Raw genomic sequence first — 21,550 nt, 5'->3', positions numbered from 1 at the left:
TCATTGATTTTCTTCCTCTAATGAAAAGCCAATAGGGCTCCTATAACGTCCTCTAACTCCAAGGACTTTTTCCCCCATGTCAGAGTTGTAACCAAATTCTCATACGTAAGAGAAGTTGGGAGTGAATTCAATAGCATCAACGCCTTGTCTTTGTCTTCGAACTTCACATCAACCCTCTTCAAATCTTCGATTATCTGATTGAATGCGTTAATGTGTTGGCTCAGATCCGAGCCCTCTGCCATCTTCAAGCCGTACAACTGCTGCTTTAGATAGAGCTTGTTCGTCAACGACTTTGACACATACCGACTTTCCAGTTTCAACCAAACTGCCACCGGAGATTCTTCATCCATGGCATGATACATCACGTTATCTCCTAGACAAAGCCGAATAGTAGCCACCGCTTTCGCCTCAAGTTCCTTCCAATCTATGTCTGCCATCCCTTCTGGTTTCGTCCCATATAACGCATTCACCATCCCTTATTGCATCAACAAATCCTTGACACGTCTCTGCCATAACTCGAAATTACAGGATCCATCGAACTTCATCACGTCGAATTTCGCAAAAGATGTGCCAATCTCAGCCATCGTATAATTAGTCTCTGATACCAATTGTTGTTACTGTGCACAACAATGTTGAATAATATAGAATCGAAAAAAGAGAGATCAAGAGAGAGTTGAGACACAGATTTACGTGGTTCGGCAATGTGCCTATGTCCACAGGAGAGAGTGCAGCTATATTTTTAATTTTTCTATTAAATGATTTAGGGTTACAACATAACATATTTATAGGAAAACCCTAATTATAACTACTTTGAAAAACCTCAAAATACCCCCCACAACTTATTTGTCCCCAGGCCCACATAAACTAATTACACCGAATGGGCCAGTAATAGAATATGAGCCACTTGTTCCAACAAACACTTTAGTCTTAGATAAAAACAGAAGATCAGGACAATGAGCTCTAATCAAAGCCCGAAGAGCTCAAATTGTTGGGCCTCGGGCCAACCCCCTACAATTCCATGCCAGAATTTTCATTGGGCTGGTAGGGGGAGGTTAAAACCTTCAACCCCTGCTGTCTTGAACAACTCAGAACCACTCTGCACAATATCATCTTGACCATCATCATCTTCAATAATATTACTGGAATGCCGAAAATTGATTTTTGGTTTTTTTGTGGGAATGGAATTGGTATAAGGATGAAACCTTTTCCTAGAAGAAGGGTTGTTTGGAGGATGGGGAGGTTTCAAGTTGGAAAAAGAAGGAGTTTCAATGGTGGACAGATATGAGGTAACGTGAAGGTGGAAGGATTGTTTGAAACAAGAGGACATGTGGAGGCAAGGAAAAGGTTAGTTGGTAAAATAGTTGAGGTATAACTAAATTCCTTAGAATCTAGCTTGGAGTTAGGAGTAGCCAATAAAGAGCTAGAGGAACCAATTTCCAAGGATGAATTGACAAAGGTAGGCCACGAATTTTTTGGGAAGTGAAGTTTAAGGGAATTTAACTTCTCAATGTTGGTAAGCAATAAAGAGAAGTTAATGTGGTGCAGCAGATTTTTGACAAATGAAAACTTTTCTATTAATGCAGGAGCATTAACAGCGGGGCTCAAATGAATGGGACTGTTACCTGGGGAGCTGGGGAAATATCTCGGAGAGATCGGCTGAGTTGAGTTGAAAAAACTCGACTGAGTTGAGTAAGGGAAGGACCTGTTATGAACTGAAACTATGGCAAGAGCATTAGAAATCTGACTCCTTGGCTGAATAAGCTGAACAACCCTACTAGTTTTAGGAGAACTAGCCTTCAGCTTGTCACCATACCTCCCATGATCAGGGGGACGAGGTTCAACGATACATGCATAAGAAAGATGCCCTATTCTTCCACAAGTGTAACAGTAATTAGAGAGCCTTTCATACATATATTGGATCCAGAGCGAAGCCTTTGGAGGCCTATGGTGAGTGAAGCCTGGAGTGAGGGGATTCAAAAGATTATTAACCACCCTAAACCGAAGAAAACCTTTCCTAGCAGGTTTGAGATTATCAAAAGTATCAACTTCCAACAGCTCTCCTAGACTTGCACCAATATTCCTTGCATTTTCAATCGTCATCAGCTCTAACGGAAGATTGTGAATTTGCACCAATAAGCAGCCTTGGTAAAATCCAAATCTTCAATAGCATCCTCATCAAACCACCTCTTAAGAAAAAGAGGAGACCCTTTGATGTTCCACGGAGAGTAATGCAACACTCTATTAAGCTCATCCAAATTTTGAAACGTAAAAACCATCATATTATCCCCTCTATCTTTAGAAACTAGAGACTTCAAAAATTTCCAGGCTTGCAAGAGATTATTCTTAATAATAATTTTTTAAAGAGGTTGGGACGAGAGAATTTTTCCCACAAGCATGAAAGAAGGGGACGAACCAGGGTTGACCGTGGGAATGGTCAGGGTCGGTGGAGTATCAAACCAACCAAGAACTGCAGTATGATTGATCAAATCTACCAAGTCAGGGATAGTATTCTCCATGACTAAGGTGGAGAAATGGGAAGCAAGAAGAGATATAATCAAGGGGAGAAAGGAAAAGAAGAGAACCTAGAAGGAAACCAGAGGTACAGAGATACTCTACTAGAGAGAGAGGAAAAAAAGTTATCCTTTAAAGTGACCTCGTTATAACGCCTTTGCTGATGCTGATGCTGATGCCAATGCAATTCTTCACTTTCTCCAGTTCAAAATATGAAAAATTCTTCATCATCCATTGATTCTTCATCAGAGAAGACATTTGAATCTTTCTTAACCGCTTTAAGAGCAATGGTCTTGTTTTTCTTCGAACGAGGCCAAGTGTACTCAAAGGTCTGAAGAGAACCAACAAGCTCTTCAACTTTCATAGTGTCAATGTCTTTGTTTTCTTCAATGGCAGTAATCTTAGGTACGAATCGCTTAGGAAGAGATCTCATGATTTTTCTAACCATTTTAATATCAGAAATTTTCTTTCCCAAATTAATAGTAGAGTTACGAATAACACTGAGTTTGGCATAAAAATCATCAAAGGTCTCATCCTCTTCCATCGTAATCTCTTCAAATTTGAAAATTAGCATTTGGAGTTTTGAAGATTTTACAGTTTTTGTTCTTTCATGCGTAATTTCCAAAGTATCCCATACTTCCTTAGCAATCTTACACCGAGATATTTGATTGAATTCATTGGTTGAGAGACGTGAAGATGGAATTTATAGCTTCATCATTCTTGATACAAGCATTCTTTTCATCCTTAGTCCATTCAGCCATAGGCTTATCTGGACGTGTCCATCCAGACTTGACGATGTTCCAAACGTCTATGGATTTGAGATAAACTTTTATACGAATCTTCCAAAAGGAATAATTTGACCCATCAAAGATGGGAAGTGAATTAGTTGCAATAGTACAAGACATTTTGATGAGAAGTCTAAGATCACATTCAGGAAATTAATCATTCACAGAGTGAACCCTCCCTGATGTCAATTGAAAATATAAAACCAGACTTCAAACAACACCTAGAAGGGAGAGTTGAATAGGTGTTATCAATATAATGCAAAATTTAAAAATATCCAATCACAAACACATTCATCAAAGATATATGAAAGCCATAAACCAATCAACACAGAGATTTTGGTAACAAGGTAAAAACATTTTGAAAAACTCTTCAAAAGTAAAACTATTCTGAGGCAGCTAAATTCGTAGAAATCAATTCACTATAAAAGAACAAAAATACAAGAAGTTCACATTTATAAAACCTTTAAAGTTGACTCTCTCTTGCATTAGACAAGTGACCCACTTGTCAACTATCTCAGTAACTTCACCAGAATCTCTTGAATGATTCTTCTACTTAATCTCATTTATCGAAAGTCGGTTAGGATTCAGTTGTTGTTAATGAATAGTTGTGGTTTATAACCAAAACTCTAAGAGAGAAATAACATTGATGCTCTAGATATAAAAAACTCTCTCTCTCTCTCTCTTAGCACACTGAATTCTAGAGTAGAATCCTTAAAAATAATCGAGCTTAGAAGCCCCTTTAAATAAACTTTTCAAAACCCAGGTATAAAGAAATACAAGTTGAAACAGGATTATAGCAAATTCTAAGGCGGTGTCTAGACGAGTTGCTTACTCGTCCATACGCAACTAGGTTAACTTGCAGAAGCACAGATTTCTGGAGCGACACATTCTTACGCCCTTCAGACAAGACTTTAGACAAATGTCTCGGTGGGTTTTTACAAAACCATCTCGCTCGTACGCTCTTCAGAGGCCTTTTGCAAACGAGTGTCTCAATGGGTCTTCATTGGACATCTCGTTCAGACGTATTACAACCAAGATTGTAGATGAGCTTTTGGGTAGTTTTTCATAAAATTTCTCGCCTGTATGCTCTGCAGACGGGCTTGCAGGCAAGGCAAACGAATGAGATTTATTCATTACAATAAATTCAATCCACCAACCATGATCAATAAAAAACATGTTACATTGAATATTTTGGACATCGAATTCAGCCAACATGAAAACTGACAATTTGGAAGTTTCTTATTGCCAAAAAAAAAAAAAAAAAAGAAGCAAGTCGATGAAACATAAAAGCTAGACAATATTATGAACAAAATTTGTAACTATGTTTTTCTCTTTACATCCCAACATGTATTGCTATTGAGGAGCCTCAGGACCTCATAACAAGAAAGGAAAATCTGGTATGTTAGTAAAGCTTGAATTCAGGTATGTCTGCTAACAAACATGTCTTGGAAAATAGATGTTTTTCTTCATGTCTCCAATAATTTCTCAACTTCCATTAGATGTTTTTCTTCATCCTGGAAGCACATTTTCTTTGAGTGGCTGATCTTTATAACTATCACTGTAATCACCACCATTGCAAAAAGGAAGATGCTGATACTCAAGACTGCACAGATGAAACCATTGTCAGTGCAAAACCATTCTCTCTCTTATGTTTTTTTTTTTTTTTTTTTTCATAATTAAAAATGACAGGTCATTGATATTTATACAAGCAGTACAAAAAAAAAAAAAAATTGGAAATGTGTAATAAATAATTGAAGTAATTGGGCATGAGTGCCAATTGAATTAAAGAGTCATGATTGGTTTGGGAATAGATTGCAGAAGTTTTAAAATAATTAAAAAGATAAGTCTACTAATTTATTAAATAGTTAAAAACTGAGAATCTAGAAGACTAGTCAAACTTGATACAATATCCTGAGATAAGACTTTTTCTCTAAATGCCCAATTAATTAAAGATTGCATTAATATCCTCGTAACCCTTGGGTGATTTTTTTTTTTTTTTTTTTTTTTCTTAAGAAATTTTGAGGGTATTTTTGTTTTATATAAAAAAATTTTAAGGGTATTTTTGTCTTTTTGCAGGACAAAGAGACATATTTTAGTTACATGACATTCTAGAAGGCGGTGACTAGAACAGTAGAACTTGAAGGGAAGTTTCCTTCTTCGTTTCTATTAGTCAGCCAAAGTCTTCGTCAATTTGGCCCATTATGAAGTAGGATTAAGTCTTCGTCAATTTTGCCCATTTATGAAGTAGGATTTAAAATATATCAAACTTCACTTCAAAGAAACTTATGAGGGTTGAAAACTATGCAACTATAAACATATGCCTCATCAAAATAATATATGTGTATGTGTGAGCACATCTATGGCTATTCCAATTATGTCATTGCTTAAGACGAGTAATCTATGAATAAAATAACTTTTAAAATCACTAGTTAATCAAAATTCAATCATGTGTAATCAGAAGTCCAATAATAATTTTAAAGGTTGAAGTAACACGAGAATGAGATAAGAAAAACTTCTAACATTACTTGTTTAAGACTCCTAATTTATACAAGGCCCTTAATTTTTTTTTTTTATATTATATATATATATATATATAAAGTGTTAAGAGTCCTAAAAGATAAAAAATAAAATTTAAACTAAAGCATGACCTACTTGTTTTTATATATATATATATATATATATTTTTTTTTTTTCTCTTATTTTCTTTTATCATTTAAAATCCTTTACTTTTTATATATTACTTAATACTTACGCTCAAATGTTTTTGATTTTAGTTGGTTGTTATTATGCGTTTTGATTGCATGAATTAATTAAATGTTGGCCAGCCATGTGAATACGCAGAAGACAAACAGAATGGGTTGAAATTAGCATCGCAAATTCCTAGGTTGACTTTTCTTTTCCTATTTATGAAATTATTTATTAATTTGTCCTGTTTATAATATCAAATATGTTTTCCTATTCATCAAAAAAAAAAAAAAAAAACCTTAATTTCCTGCATCAGTTCATAATCCACTAATATTATTTCTTTTTAGTAAAATGAGTTTTTTTTTTTCTTTTCTTAATTATATTTTTAGTACATACTTCACAATTCACCTAGAAAAATACTAAAAACAATTACTCTGAAATGCAGTTTCGAATTGGTTTAGACATATAATGGGGTAGTTTTTATTTAATAATCAATTATTTTCCTACTAATTCCTGAAATTGTCTAATAATAAATGAATTAAAGTTCCTAAAGAATTAATTTATATAGAAATGCTTGACGTTATTAAAAAATCTATTTTTTAACTATTTTAATCGGATTCGGTTTACATGCTGTTATTCTGTACTTTAATCAACGACCAAATCTATTTTAATCCTAGGTGGCATGAGATATTTTAAAATTAATAAATTTTAAACAATAAATTAATAAATTTTTAAAAAATAGGTCATGCCATTTAGGATTAAATGGGCTAAAGATAAACTTTTTAACGAATGAAGCTAAGCATTCCTCTCAATTATATGAAGAGAAAATAAGTAAAAGACAAATGTTACCTTTATCTGGTGCCACGTCGGAATTCTCGGTTTTATCCTTCAATCGACGATCTTCGGATCCAGGAAGGTTGTCCCAAGATAATCCAAGACCAAAACTGTTGTCGGAGATGTAAGGGCTGTACTGAAAAGGAATCGCCACAGATTTCACTCGCCGGCAAGAATCCGGCAGACCCAGAGAAGTTTCCACGGTGTACACATGATGTCCGGCGCCGCTCAGGCAGGGGACCTCCGGGTAAGAATTAGAAGGCAACCTCGAGGAACAATTGAGGTATGTGTAGTTTTTGACGCCGTAGAAATAATGAAAGGGTGTGAGAGAGAGATTGAGGTTGAGAAAGACTCCGTGGACGCAGTTTTTGGGGTCGAGAAGATTGAGTCTTTTGTCTCCGTAAGAGATTGATCGGACGACCAAGTCGCCGTAAGATGGGAAGTGAATTGTTGTCATGTTTTTGTTGTTGTCGCCTAATTTACAGACAACCTCAAAGCCTGAAGGGTGATTGGATTTGGTGGCGTCTCCTTTTACTTGGAAAGGAAACTGAATCTTGGGGCCGCCATGGCTGCACTGGTTTACAGGGCAATTGGGTTCTGCAGCTGCTCCCATGAAGGTGGAAGAGAAGAAGAGAATGAGGAAGAAGATGAAAGCATCCATCTCTTGATGCAAAAGATGGTAACAATTTGTTACTCTTTCTTCCTATTAATATAGGTTGTATGAAAAGGTTGAAACGTGAGAGAGCTTTGAAACGTTTCGATCTGTTTAAATAAATTATTTTAAGCTGTCCCATCACTTATTACGATTATACATAAATGTTGAGGATGAGAGAAGGATAGGAGAAAGAAAACAATCATTTTCCTATTCGGATAGGTGTGTCTTCACATGTATTTGTCAAAATTATTGGAAATGAAAAACTACAAAATCAGTCTATATGATTTATTTGATTTGCAATTAGCTAAAATGAATATTACGATATGCTAAAAAATAATTTAATTTCTATAATCACAATTAAATTCTATCAACTGACTTAACAGATTTTAATAGCGTAAAATATTGGACCTAATAAAATTGTGACACGTGTCTTACTTAAGTAAGCATCACACTAACAAAATCTATTAAATTAGTAGAAAGAATTTAACTGTAAAAAATAAATTATCTTTTTAGCATAATTCAACAACTTCTAAGTTTGTTTTGATTTTCACAAGGAAATTAATTAGGTAAACCTCAGAGCATTTGTTCCCATACGGAAATCCTTCTCATGAAACGTGTGTGGCACGGTTAGCACTTAGCACACCCAAGAGGACTACGATACGACCCAAAAGGCAAGGAAACTTCAGCGGCCTGCAAGTAATTGGATTCTTTTTTTTTTTTTTTTCCTTTTTGAATGGAAGGTGCACTTGACTTTGGAGAAAGAAATGGATTCATTTTGAAGTTTTAACCAATGGGATCATCGTATAGTGCTTCTTGGGGTTGAATTTTCAGTAGGAAAGCTTAATGAAAGAGGTTAGATGAGACCCCACTAGTCACCTTGTGGAAGCATACACGAAGAAGAGAGCAATGGGATTGCTACTTTTCTATAGACTTCGACAATTTTAAGCAAGACTCCAACATAAAATTAGTCATTTTGAATCAAAAAGTCTGACCCGTTTAAATACAATACGCGACAGCTTGTGAATCTATACGAACATTAAACAAAATTAATAGATTAGAGTTAATAAATTTGACGTATTTAATTAAATATGTTAAGTTATAATTAATTTATATAGTCTTGTACTCGTACTTGTAAATCATTTTAATGTTATGGAGGCTGGCCTTTTGGTCTTCTCTGGGTTCAATACCTCATTTGCAGGGTGATGAGTCAGGTCCCTCACAAGTCTTTTTCTTCCAATTTTAATAAGTTTTTCTTGACTACCACAACCCATTATATATTATTAAGATCATGACTAGTCAAAGTTTCAAAAGTCATCTTTATTGAAGATTATATATAATTCACACGACACGACATTCACGTTGGTTGTATTATAAATAGGTTTGTCCATGAGTCAACATAACCCTATGGTTGCACGTCGGTAATCTAGTCAAGAATATTTACAATGACAAAATCAAGTACGGGTGGCTCGTCGGGAGACATTGGTCAGGAGACATTGGCGAAAGATACTCTGATGCTTAAGTCAATAAGATAATTTATGAGAAGAAAAGAAGCAAGAGAATGAGAAGAGAAGACATACCTCGAGCTAGGATTTGTCACCTTTTTATTTTTTTTTAAAACCTTTGTCCTCTAAACTCATACATTCTTAATAGGGGTGTAAGATGAGCCCAGCCGCTCGTGAATTTGGCTCGACTAAGTTAAATTCAATTTGGCGTCAATTCGAATAATAAATGAATTGTTTGTAATAATATGTTCGAATATTAAACGAGGCATACTCATATAAGTTCGGCTCGACTCGGATAAGGTTGTATAAACTCGTATAACTTCATTTTTACAAAAAAAAAAAAAAAAGGTATTATTTTAATTTTGTAATAAAAACATTTAAGTAAAAGGGAATTATCTTCTTAATACGATAGATATAACTTGAATTATTGTTGTTGTGAGTTTAGTTTTAGAGATTTGTGTGTACATGAGTGTGTTTGTGAGCATGTATTGATATATGTGTGTATGTGCGTGTTTGTTTATGTGCATAATGAATTTATATACATACATATAAAACTCGATATTAGATTATTTAATATTCAAATTAATTTATTTAATTATAACTCAAATGATATAATTTTAACATTATTTAATTAAATAATGAGTAGTATGTATTTATGAAGAGATAAACAATTATCGTATTTCCTTTATATAAGAAGTGAATAAGATAATTGAGCACTTTTGATAAGCTCAAACTTGACTCGTATTTGGAATAAAATTAAATGAGCCAAGCTTGAACATAATATCTAGCTTGGTAATAAGTTCAAGCTTGACTCGTGTTCGAAATAAAATTAAATGAGTCAAGGTTAAGCATTCAATACCCGGCTCGAATACAACCCTAATTCTTAATCATAGATGATTGGACATAAATTTCCTTCAAGGTACTCTAACCCAATCTCTAAAAGTATCATGTGTTCCTTAACATGTAAAAAATTCATTTTTCAATTTAGTGTATCCAATTTTAAAAGTTTTGCAATGTTAAATCCTAACAAAGGCCTTGAAAATTTCCAAAATATCATTGTTTTATTTTATTTTATTTTTCAAATTAAAGTAATTTTATAAACTTTCCAGAAGTATAAAAAAAGTCATTTCACTCATTTGCTGTATGATTTAACTCAAAACTCTAATGAGGGAGGTGACATTGCTAACTTTCTATAGTTTGACACTAAAATAAAAATCTTTGTTTTATTTTATTTTATTTTGGGAAAAATATAAAATAGCTCCCCAAACTATCAGTCATTTATAATTTGGCCCCCCAATGTTCAAAATATAATAAAGTAGCCCCCCAAACTACCAGTCAATTACAATTTAGCCACTCCGTTAGTTAGCACCGTCAAAACGGATGAAAAATGCAAAACAATGTCGTTTTGTTGAGGTTAAGTTACTAAAATGCCATTTTTAAAAATAAAATAAAATAAAATATATATATATATATTTTGTGTTTTATTTTCCCATTTCTTTATTAATTTCTTCAGGTATGTCCCACAAAAATCATACCAGCAAATCCTCATTCACACAAATCCTCTCCAATAAATCAAACCAGCAAAAATCACACCACTAAATCCTCTTTCATACAAGCAAATCAAAACGACTATCAACTTGAGAAATTTGAGGTGGGGTTTCGGACTAGAGAAGTTTGGATCAACTGCTACATGAGAGGAGTTTGGACAAATCGCAGTTAAATTTTGCAAAAGAAGACGAAACCCCATTGTAGAAGAAACCCACCATGAAAATCACAGTATGATGGGTTCTGCATTTGGGTTTAGATATGAAAAGGAGGCGATGTGTGAACCCCCCATTTCAGAAGAGGATGAAAGTGACCATGAAAATCACAATAGAACAAAACTCATTCATGGTTCTCCAATTTTGTGCACTCCTTTCTCGCACCTATGCGAACTGGAAGGGTGAACTGATGAAGTCAAAGTGAGGAGCTGCTGGACGGGATTTTTTTTTTAAGCAACACAACGTTTGTGGGCTTTTTTTAAATTGATTTTTTTTTTCTTCTAAAAAAGGCATTTTAGTAACTTAACCTCAACAAAACGGCGTCGTTTTGTATTTTCCATCCATTTTGACGGTGCAAACTAACGGGAGTGGCCAAATTGCAACTGACTGATAGTTTGGAGTGCTACTTTATTACATTTTAAACATTATGGGGCCAAATTGCAAATAGCCAATAGTTTGAGGGGTCATTTTATATTTTTTCCTTTTATTTTTCAAATTAAAGTAATTTTTTAATTTTATAAACTTTCCAGACGTATAAAAAGGTCATTTCACTCCTTCGTTGTTTGATTTAACTCAAAACTCTAATGAGAGAGGTGACATTGCTAACTTTTTATAGTTTGACACTAAATTGAGTTTTTTTTTTTTAGGAAGGTTAAGTGAAGTTTTCTTTTTTTTAATAGCATATATTTCCCACATGCATTTTTAATAGCATTAATAAAAATAAAATAAAAAATAAAAAATAAAATAAAAAATAAAAAATTGTACATCTCACATGCTCAAGACATGACAGATTTAGAGACAGAGTTGAAAGAATTTTCACTTACTTCTGAGTAAAAATTAAACCAAAAACAAAAATATACAAATACCCGTACACATTTTTCTAGGATCTACAAACAGTCTTTGGATTTATGAATTATACTGTACTAACAAATTTCTGATGATCTGAGCACAATCATACATTTCACAACAATACAGGTATTATACAATTCATGGGCATCAAAGCCGTACCAGGATAAATAGATTTAAATTCTTGAATAATTTAGTTGGGAAATGTTCACTTATACACCTAGGCTCATACAAACAACAGAACCACCCAAGAGAAAGCGAGACAATTCCAATTGGAATTCGTGGAAAGAATCACGAGACCTCCCTTGCTAGTCTCACTGGTTTTTCCTTCAGAAAAGCCACATCATTACTTGGTACGGTCAGCAGATGATGATTTGCCGCCGCCGCCTCCTCCTCTTCACTCTCTGCTGATGCAAATGATGCAGCAGATTCTGACCCATCATCATCTGTATTGGCATAATATTTTTAGGACGATGGCCGAGAAGAGAGAGAGGGAGAGACCCAACACTAACACCCATAATTGGAGAATTAAATCTTAGGACTTAGATTCTATTTGGGATTGTGTTAGTTTAAAAAGTATTTTTAATACTTAAAAAGCTGTGCCAAGCAAAATAAGTCCGTTTGGTAAAGAACTTAAAAAGCACTTTTTGACTTTTTTTGCTTTAAAAAAGCCGAAAGCGTAGTTTTGGAAGAAGCTTGAAAATGAAGCTTTTTAAAAAAAATTCTTTCAAACTTTTCCTATAAACAAAAGTTCTATTTTCCAATGCAATCTCAAACAAACTCTTAGCCTTTTCTGCTGAACAATTAAAGTAGACACTGTCAAGACAGTCCCAGAATTAATGTAGATGGGATGACCACCCTAGATACCTAACTATAGATGTGCCTGCACCAAAAGGATGTTTCCAATTTTGAAGTGTCCAGAGAATTATTTTCACCAACATCTTACCAGTTCTATAGATCATCAAAACAGAAAGAACTAAAAAACCTACCTGCCCCTATCTAGATAAACTTCAACCGATGCCAATTGAGCAAGTAGATTTGACCCTTTCATTGAAGGGCTTAACGATTACTCTACATAGCCCAGATATGGATTTTCAACAAAATGATTAAAAAAGCAAGTTGAGTCAACACATCCAAAGTGGGATTGAGGCGAATATCTTCCATGTGCAAGGTGAACCAAAAATATATAGAGGTATATGGTTAATCAATATGCAGAGGCTCTATTTTACTAGACTATCTCTTTCATGGAAAGTAAACGGCTGCAAAATTCTTTAAAGAAGATAACAGATTCGAGAATATGAACTTTGCTTGCAAACATGGGTGTCAAAATAGACTTACCAGAACATGTTGGATGATCAGGAAGATGTCTTACTGATGTAACCTGAATGCTTTCTGGCAGAAGACAATTGCAGAAAGAACCTGAAACTTCAACCAACTATATAATCAGATGAAGGAAAAGCCAGTTATATGTTAGGCAAATGATCCTTTAGCTTGGCCAAGAAGTGTAAGCAGCTATGCTAATCACACCCTTTAAAACCCCTATATAATCAAATTCCACTGGTGTGAGACTGCCTTTATATAGTATAGAACCAGTGGAATTTGATTATATAGTATAAAACCCCTATATAATCAAATTCCACTGGTGTGAGACTGCCTTTATATAGTATAGAACCAGTTCAGATTTGATGCAGCCTGATAACATAGTAATCATTAAAAAAAAAAAAAAAAAACACAGAATAGTGAATAGTGATTGATAATGCGTCTAAGTACGAACCATTGGGCCAGGTAAATTGGGAACTAGGATCATATGCATTTCCAAAATTAAGACACCAGGTATACATATTTTACCAGATGTAAAAGTTACCATGAACATCAAGGCAGATTCTTAGTAACATAAATACGCAAGCAGTAAGCTCTCTTACCTAATCGGGCGAGTCGATTTACCCATCCTGGTATAGGCTTTCCAGTTAGCCGCATACAAACTTCATCCGTGAAGTGGTTGCAGTTCTTGGCAATCAAATGGTAAGTGTCCCCATGATATTTTGCAGAAAGGTGTTCCATAAACGATCGGAATTCCGAACGAGACATATCAATGCTGCCCAACAACACTGACCGTCTGAAGATGAAGCCCGGGCAACTTCTTGGTTCCACCTCAAACACCCCACTGGAAGAGTACTCATGTGCTCCAAAGCCATACTCCAAACCATGCACTGTCCATCAAAGTACGGGTAAAACTTTTTTATGGTTCGTACACAACAGATTTGGAGATACAAATGCTTCATGCCTGGACTCATGAAAAACTGCCTATTCACAATTTACATAATAAAATCCTAATGCCTCCCTTCCAACTTTATGTATTTAGAGCACTAGCAGCAGCTTCCCAACTATTTTCCCTCAATTTAGAGAATAAAACTACTTTTTGATTTCCTATAAAAAAAAATACTTCACAATAGATTCTCTTACTTTTTCCTATATGAATTAAATACTATTTCTTTTTATCATTGCAACCAATGAGAAAGGAGAAAGGAGAGAAAATTGTTGGGACATGTTAAGGAGAGAGGAGAGAGAACCAATTTTTTATAATTTAATAATGCATTGGGCATCTACAGTGTTTTCCAATGCATTGGAGAAACACTGTAGATTCCCTTTGATGTTGGTTATATTTAGGGCTTATGATGTAGGTGATTTTTTGTGGTTTTTTTGAGATTTTCCCTAAACATAAGAAAGGGAATGGGCTATAGGGAGTCTGCTGCTAATGCTCTTATATGGTGACTCTTCCTTCGTTTTTGATTATCCGTTAATTAGACAATATAACCTCTCTCTCTCTCTCTCACACACGCACATTTAATGTCTAAAATTTGTTGTTCACCAATTACTGGAAGAATACTTGAAATTCCTTCTTCTTTCTTTCTTTCTTTTTTATAAGGTTTATTTTTGTTCAATATATAAAGGTTTCTACTTTTTTTATATATAAGTAATTTTGTGTCCTCAAGGGGAGGGGGAAGGAAAGGTTTCAACTAGTGACCTTCACTTAATAAGGTGTGGTGCCTAGCCGATTAAGCCACCCCTTAGGGACTAGTCTCTTTCCTTGGGTTTCCACTTCTCTGTGAATGATAATATATTATTGGTGCTTAATGGTAGCCCATATTTTAGAAACCCTATATCACCTGAATCAATGGTGAATGTATCCTTGCTCTAATCTATAAAAGTATGAGTTTACTATAGCTAACACAAATTGAGAAGCAAGCAGCATCACTTACTTTAATTCAGGGCATTCTCTTTGCATAGGTGAGACTGGACTCTTTCCTTAGGTTCTATAACATGAGTACTTCTTTAATTTACCTCCCTATGTGGTGGGAATACTGGAAATCCACACACATAATAGTTCCTCTAGGATACGTCCCCTATAAGTCACAAAAGAATTAACAACACACAATTCTTTTCCCATTCCATAAACATATTTAGGAAAAATGTTAACCTAAAGGTAGCAAATAATCTTACCCAGTTTTCTTCTTTTAGGTTCAAGATATCTCTCTCACAAAATTTTGATTAATATCTTTACATGCATGAATTGTGAGTCTAGCGCGATGCAGCCAATACCCTAACAGAGAATGCCCAGAGAAACATTGACATTATGTAATTTAGTTGTTCAAATCTACTGCAGGAATGCTTATCAATCTTTGTTTAATCCTAGCAATAATCTAAAGATTCTATCTTCTTATGGGAACACATTTTCTAATTAGAAGCTATGAATTTCTTCCAGATTGACAAGGCAAACAAGAGACCTTATGTAATTTAGTTTTTCATATATATGTATATAGTACTCACCACAGGAGTTGTGGATAGCAATGCAAGCATGAAGTTTCAAATTTCCAAAAGTCGACCAATTATGAAATTCAAAACCAAAAGAATGCACAACCTCTTCAGGACACCATCCATTATAAGCACACTCTTCTATTTCCAACACTGTCATTTTACATTGAATAAATTTATACTTCACACTCATTTTATCACACTCCCTGACGTGACTTTTATTGGATCAAAATCCAATGGTGATCTCAAGTCCAATAGTGATTTTAAAGCCACGAAAGGCGGTATGAGAGTGGGAGTGAGAAAGTGAGAGTGTGTATAGCATTACTCCTTAAAAAGAAAAAAACTTTCTACTTCCATTCAGCTCATGCCACATCAACAGCGTGAAGCAAGTGTGATAAAATGGGTGTGAACTAGCATTACTCTTTTACACTAAAATCAGACGTATATTCTGTCGGTTCGAATTCAAGATCATTACTCTAAAACCATATTAAATTCTCAAACATGATGAAAAAAATTATGAATTAAATAATTTAATTAGAGATTATAAGCTTCAAAATTAAAGAGAGAAAAACGAAAGTGGTGCAATGTGGCAGTCAATTACCTTCAACGCCCGAATGGAAGACGCCGAGGCCGAACCAGTAAAGGTAGTTATTTACAGGCGTGAGGTCATAGACATTGAGGTACAACAGAGCCCGACTTTTTTGTACGCCATCGCGCTGCTCGTTGTCCATGCTTGAGCTCGAGCTAGAGCTCAGCGGAAACAACCGCATTTTTTTTTTTTTACACAATTGCTCCCCCCTTCAAGGCCCCAAGCTCATCATCTTCAACACCAATCCAAGAAAACCCTATAAAATACCAAAAAAAGTAAAAAGTTAAGAGTGGAATTCGGAGATTTGGAGGGATCGGGGCGAAAAACCACAGGAAATTGAAATGGATTTCGAGAAGAGATATTATAATAAAAGAGAATTAGATAAAGGAAGATCTTACATACAGAGAAGTGAAAATTAGAGATGAATTGATGCACCTGAGAAAGGGATCGGAGCAATCAATGGTTTTGCTCCTCTGCAAAGTGAAAGCCCACTCTGCTGTTTTCAATGAATTGGGATTTGGGAGGATCTTTTTGCTGGGATTTTATAATATCATGAGATTCAACATAAATATGAACTTCTATAAAGTGAACGGGGTTTTTCACTTACGATAATGCCCTTTCTTTCATCACATTTCACAAGTATTCCTTTTGAGTCTTGACTCCTCCTTCAGATATATATATATGGTTTTTTTTTTTTTTTAAAAAAAAAAAAAACCAATAGTCTTAAAACAGAGTTATGGATCACACATTTTTTTTAAATGTGATTTTTAAAATTAAAATTAAATCAAAATTTAATAGTGATTCATTCAAAATTCATCTCGAAGCATAGGAGCGGAAATGTGTATAGCAATTACTTTAGTGAACTAGCCAAACTTTAGTTAAATTTTAGTAAGAAAACCTTTTTTTTTTTTCTATTGTAGTTGGCCATTTTTCAAAGGTAACACACATCAAAAAATTTAAATCTTTCTCTACTCCACTTAAATATTCTTCTTTTTTCTTTCTTTGTTCTTACTTTATTCATATTCTTTCAATATTAATAAGACAATTTTCTTTTCAATTTACATTCACCTCAACATAAGTGGTGATAGTTTAAAGTTAAAACCGTTTTTCAAAGTTAGATTTTTTGCTTAATAATTTCGGCAATTATGAATAGTCACGTCAGTTTGTAACATACTTGTAATAAAAACTTCAACATTTTTAGTAGAACTCTTCGGCTTTTCCTTGCTTAATATAAAAAACAAAAACATGATCACTTAAATGAATGGCAATACTGATACGTGACACATGGATGAGGACAACAATGGCTTAATAAGTGTCATTTTAATTTTAATGAAAGTTATAAAATGAATTAGGGTGCTATTAAGAATACAACTTTTATTTCAAAGTCATTTACAAACAGATGTGATAGTCCATAATTGATGAAATGAAAATGATTAAGCAAGAAACTTGACTTTTCAACTTAATTAATTAGCGGTTAAGATATCAACCATATACGCTTAATCATTTAATCAATTATGGACTATCACCTTAGTTTATAAGAAAATTGTACTAAAAGCTGTAGTGCTCCGAGCCCTCTCCAATTGACTAAATCATTCCTTGTGGAAGTCCAATTGCAAGGATGGTAAAACTGGATCAGGCTTAATTTGTCCAACATTTAGAAATGAGTTATGGTGAAGCATGTACAATGGACACATTTTACATTTAAAGACAATATATGTTAGAAAGACCAGTGTCATATTTACATGTTATATGTAGAGTTATGAGTGAAACAGCTTCAATCAACTGCCTGTACAGTTGAAATCTTGAGTGTCTATAACATTGTAGTACAGGGAAGATGACATGCCATCAAATTTGGAGATCATTGTATGAGCAGATAAGCCGCAATACTGCTTCCCTAGGCGGGCGATGCAGATGTCGATGATTTTCTTGAACATGTAGTCTTCTTGTATAAGTGGTTGCTCCACAAATTCAACCAGAGGCATCCACTGCATGATACAGCATGAGATTTATTTTGAAGTCAGAAAATAGTCCTGATACTGAATAAAATTTGAAGAAAACCCGAGTTTAATGCCATCTACACTCAATGGATCCAAACAAGGGCTTGTTTGCTAATTCTCTTTAGGACTGTTTTTTGCTTTTTAACAAAAAAACAAAAGTATTAACAAACAACTCAATACATAAAGCACTTGTAAAACAATCAAAACTACTTTTACTTTTATGTCATATCACAACCTAAAAGCAAATAGTACCTTCTAAAAAACATTACCAAACGAGCCCTTTGTTGTTTGAGTTCAAAGTATAAGAGAAGGATTGTGTCTTAGAATTGATTGTAGACAGCTCTACCTTAAAGTGGCTATTGGTGATAGGAAAGTACTATAAAGAGTAAAGAAAAAGAATGAACAGCCTAAAGCAACCTTGAGTGCTCTGTGAGTTAAGACATTTACCTTAGCTGCTTGAACTTCAAGATCATCGATTATGATATGAGTTGATAGGGGTCTTAGCAGGCAGATGAAGAACAAATCTGACTTTTCAAAAGCCACATTCTGTGCATGCCTGGAATTGCAGTTGCAGACACAATATTAGATTAGATACTGTTGGTTAAGAAAATAAAGTACCATGGAAAAGTATAAAATATAGACTATGTTCTTTTTAGATTTTTCTCTGCGACAAGTGATTTTCCACATATTACAAGTGAAGGATACTCATGCAATAATTGAAAGAGTAATGTTATGTAGTAGACTAAACTAAATAATGTAGCAGTGAAAATCAGACATTGAATACAAGAATAACGTCTTGTTATTACCTGAATGCTATAACTTCCTGAAATTCCGTATCAATCTGCAATATAGAAGAAAATGCCTCTAATGTCAGTTGGAGAATTTGACTGGATAGTTATTCTATTTGATGGAACTAGCAAGAGTAAACTATTGATGTCCAGATGAAAAAAGCCTGAGAGAAAATGTCAACAACAAAGTACTTACCCCAGTTTCCTCCTTGACTTCTCTTACAGCTCCTGTAAAAATCTCCTCTGACTGATACCAAATAAAACAATTGCCAAAGAATGAAAAATAAACAAATTGAAATATTGAGTTTTAACGATGATTTTGTATTTTAAGTTGAAGCATCTGAAAAAAATCAAATAAAGTACCTGAAGAATAAAACCAGTCGGTATTTTCCAAAGACCAACAAAAGCTGGAGCACAGTGTTTCTCTTGCACTACAAGAACCTACAAATTGTCATAAATCTCTTTTATGTTAGTCTGAAACTGAAGGGGTTTCTGTTGCATGTACAAGAACAAGGAAATCAACTCTGGAGCATGTTTAGTGCTCATTATTATCAGGATTTGTCACATTATCAAAACAAGCAACCTTACCTCATTGCTGTCATTAATGACAAATCCCCCAACCCCTACTTGATGTGAAGCATTAGCAGGAAGCATGCAAGGCCCTTCAGGTATCCAGTATGTTAACATCACATATCCTCGCTCCGCATGGTGGTATTGGAAGCCTTCCTGCATGTAAACCAGTCTATAAGAATGAATTTGATTTGGTTAGGCAAGAGTGCTTTGAGTGTTATTCAGTATTTCACTTCTAGTTGAAGTTGGCTGCAAATCATTCCCCCACATGTGTCCTACATCAGCTATATTCAAAACCTGTGTGCAATTTAGATAGCTGGGGCTGAAATCAAATCAAAGTTTACTTTTACATCTGTTGACAAATAAGGGCCCAATAATAGAAAGTTCATGTACAGAAGTTACCTTTACAGCAATGGGAACAAGCTCAGATCGTTCCACTGGTAAGTTAAGCCAAACTCCCATCTTTCCCTGCAGTAAAATGACCTCAGATAATCAATGTCCCAAACCTTAAAGACAGTTTGCCTTGCAGCATGATTTCAAGCTGACAAATCCATTGAAATAAGGACATATTCAGCAGAAAAAACACAACTTGAAGTGTTTTGTAATGTTTGTGCTTAAAAATAGTGTTATGAAATTTCCACTAAGTGAATATGAGAGTAAAATCTTGGATTGCATAGTTCTAGTCCTAGTTTAGCCTAAGAACCTATCTTACTGATTTTCTTGTATGTTAAATCGTCATTTATCTCTAAAGTTTAAGCTTGTAGAAAAAAAGTAAATTTATTTATTTAATCAAACACTTTAACACTTCCCATCACTTGTGGGCTCAAACTCCCCCTTAATAAGTGAAGCCCAACACGTACGTAGAACATTTTATTAAAATAGAAAGTAATATGTGGAGTCAGGGTTCAAACAGGACCTCCAACTCTAATACCATATTAAATTACTATTTATCTTAAAAGCTTAAGCTACTAGAAAAGTGTAAATTTAATCATTTATCAATACTTTAACGCTGTAGATTGTACTCTTAAATCTTACTTCAAAAAGGCATTAGAAACTTTCAGCAAATAATTAGTATCTGCAAGACTATAGTTTACTAATCCAACTTGGTGCCTGATGCTTGTAAATCAAGAAAGGAAAAACAATTGAACAAGCTGATTTATCTCATCATCATCATTTACTCATAGCTTTAAGAAACAGTTCATAACCTCATTACCAGTAAGACCCAAAAGAAAAAAGAATGATTTCATTAAAAAAAACTAAAAACAAAAAAAAAAAAAAAACAGAAAAGAAATCAGATGAATTAGATCTATTTGGATCACATTGGCAGAGAAAAATTACCATCTTTTTCCAATGAGACAGAGAGGCATGAAGGATAGAAGCAAAGGCAACTGGGTTATCTGGTAATTTTTGTGGATCAACAACAACTCCCCCATACTCATCGTCAAATGCATCAAGTACTCTCAAATCTCTAGAATACGGCATTGAACTTGTCCCACTTGTTCCATTCATCTGATATGAAAATGATTCTGTTGAGACTTTATTATTTGAAGTACTTGAACCACAAGCCTTCAGAAATATTCCTGAACCAAAGATTAAGAACAAAAATATATATAAATATCAAACTAAATACTCATGTGGGTCTCGAATCTAAATTCATACATTGAAATAAGCTATTGATGAGGAGAAAAACAAAGAATTGGAAATCTAAACGAAATGATAAAAGTTCAAATCTTTCTGCTTACCTCTGCAAGAACAGAACTGTGGAGAGTAGTTAACGCCAAGTATGTGCCTGAAAGAGTATGTTCTTCCCACATGGAATATTTTAGACGCAAACACATGTTTCGATTCAAGCGATTTCATGTTTATCGAGGAAAAGTATCAAAATCCCAACAACTTCAACACTGACAGCAACTCTATAATCCAATTAAACCAAAACTCTTAATATAAATAACTGTACAACACGAACAATTAGAAAACAAAAAACAAATCAAGAGAATCGTTCAAGAACAACAAAAGAACATGGAATTCATCGTCATTCGGAGTGAACTAGAGATTGCATGAAGAATCGAAATACATGGATAACGAGGCAAATTAGCAGAAACCCAAGTAGAAACAAACAAGTAAAGACATATCTTATCCAAAATATCGAAGATTAATGTAGTGGGGATGAAGCTTAATGCCTTAATTGATGGTGTGAAATGGGTGGTCCGCGACA

The 21,550-nt window shown here is 34.3% G+C and overlaps 3 protein-coding genes across 5 annotated transcripts; all 3 read right to left on the bottom strand.

Moving 5' to 3' along the window:
* Positions 1-4,563: 4,563 nt before the first annotated feature.
* Positions 4,564-7,595, bottom strand: LOC132174686 (putative RING-H2 finger protein ATL21A). Its single transcript, XM_059586326.2, has 2 exons — positions 6,831-7,595; positions 4,564-4,899 (listed from the first exon to the last, which is right to left on the bottom strand). Exons 1-2 carry the CDS (start codon positions 7,474-7,476, stop codon positions 4,763-4,765), a joined length of 783 nt encoding a protein of 260 aa, XP_059442309.2. The 5' UTR covers positions 7,477-7,595; the 3' UTR covers positions 4,564-4,762.
* Positions 7,596-11,536: 3,941 nt separating this feature from the next.
* LOC132174688 (PPPDE putative thiol peptidase family protein) lies at positions 11,537-16,600 on the bottom strand. Of its 3 annotated transcripts, none has more exons than XM_059586328.2 (5): positions 16,383-16,600; positions 15,993-16,236; positions 13,501-13,788; positions 12,917-13,003; positions 11,537-12,024 (listed from the first exon to the last, which is right to left on the bottom strand). In XM_059586328.2, the coding sequence occupies exons 2-5, from the start codon at positions 16,159-16,161 to the stop codon at positions 11,870-11,872; spliced, it is 699 nt and encodes a 232-aa protein (XP_059442311.1). In that variant the 5' UTR covers positions 16,162-16,236; positions 16,383-16,600; the 3' UTR covers positions 11,537-11,869. The 3 variants fall into 3 exon arrangements, with proteins under 3 accessions (XP_059442311.1, XP_059442310.1, XP_059442312.1); XM_059586327.2 differs by having other exon boundaries at positions 16,416-16,600; XM_059586329.2 differs by having other exon boundaries at positions 12,917-12,997; positions 16,416-16,597.
* Positions 16,601-17,590: 990 nt separating this feature from the next.
* On the bottom strand, positions 17,591-21,226 carry NUDT8 (nudix hydrolase homolog 8). Its single transcript, XM_059587087.2, has 9 exons — positions 21,078-21,226; positions 20,674-20,915; positions 19,738-19,803; positions 19,354-19,491; positions 19,129-19,206; positions 18,962-19,012; positions 18,784-18,818; positions 18,425-18,533; positions 17,591-17,965 (listed from the first exon to the last, which is right to left on the bottom strand). The coding sequence occupies exons 1-9, from the start codon at positions 21,193-21,195 to the stop codon at positions 17,759-17,761; spliced, it is 1,044 nt and encodes a 347-aa protein (XP_059443070.1). The 5' UTR covers positions 21,196-21,226; the 3' UTR covers positions 17,591-17,758.
* Positions 21,227-21,550: the final 324 nt, after the last annotated feature.

This window comes from Corylus avellana, chromosome 3, assembly GCF_965113065.1.
Source record: "Corylus avellana chromosome 3, dhCorAvel1.hap1.2, whole genome shotgun sequence".
NCBI lineage: Eukaryota > Viridiplantae > Streptophyta > Magnoliopsida > Fagales > Betulaceae > Corylus > Corylus avellana.
This window is presented reverse-complemented; position numbering and strand designations above follow the sequence as displayed.

Bases quoted from the DNA above. Each gene is read 5' to 3' on its own strand.
- LOC132174688 (XM_059586328.2), bottom strand. From the start codon at position 16,161: ATGCGGTTGTTTCCGCTGAGCTCTAGCTCGAGCTCAAGCATGGACAAC. The intron at 13,789-15,992 runs GTAATTGACTGC...TTTGATGGACAG, and splicing joins CTTCCATTCGGGCGTTGAAG to TGCATGGTTTGGAGTATGGC. The intron at 12,025-12,916 runs GTAAGTCTATTT...ATGCCAATACAG, and splicing joins TGATCATCCAACATGTTCTG to ATGATGATGGGTCAGAATCT.
- NUDT8 (XM_059587087.2), bottom strand. From the start codon at position 21,195: ATGAAATCGCTTGAATCGAAACATGTGTTTGCGTCTAAAATATTCCAT. The intron at 20,916-21,077 runs GTAAGCAGAAAG...TCTTTGGTTCAG, and splicing joins ACAGTTCTGTTCTTGCAGAG to GAATATTTCTGAAGGCTTGT. The intron at 17,966-18,424 runs GTAAATGTCTTA...TGTATCATGCAG, and splicing joins TTGAAGTTCAAGCAGCTAAG to TGGATGCCTCTGGTTGAATT.
- LOC132174686 (XM_059586326.2), bottom strand. From the start codon at position 7,476: ATGGATGCTTTCATCTTCTTCCTCATTCTCTTCTTCTCTTCCACCTTC. The intron at 4,900-6,830 runs GTAACATTTGTC...TCATCTGTGCAG, and splicing joins CGACGTGGCACCAGATAAAG to TCTTGAGTATCAGCATCTTC.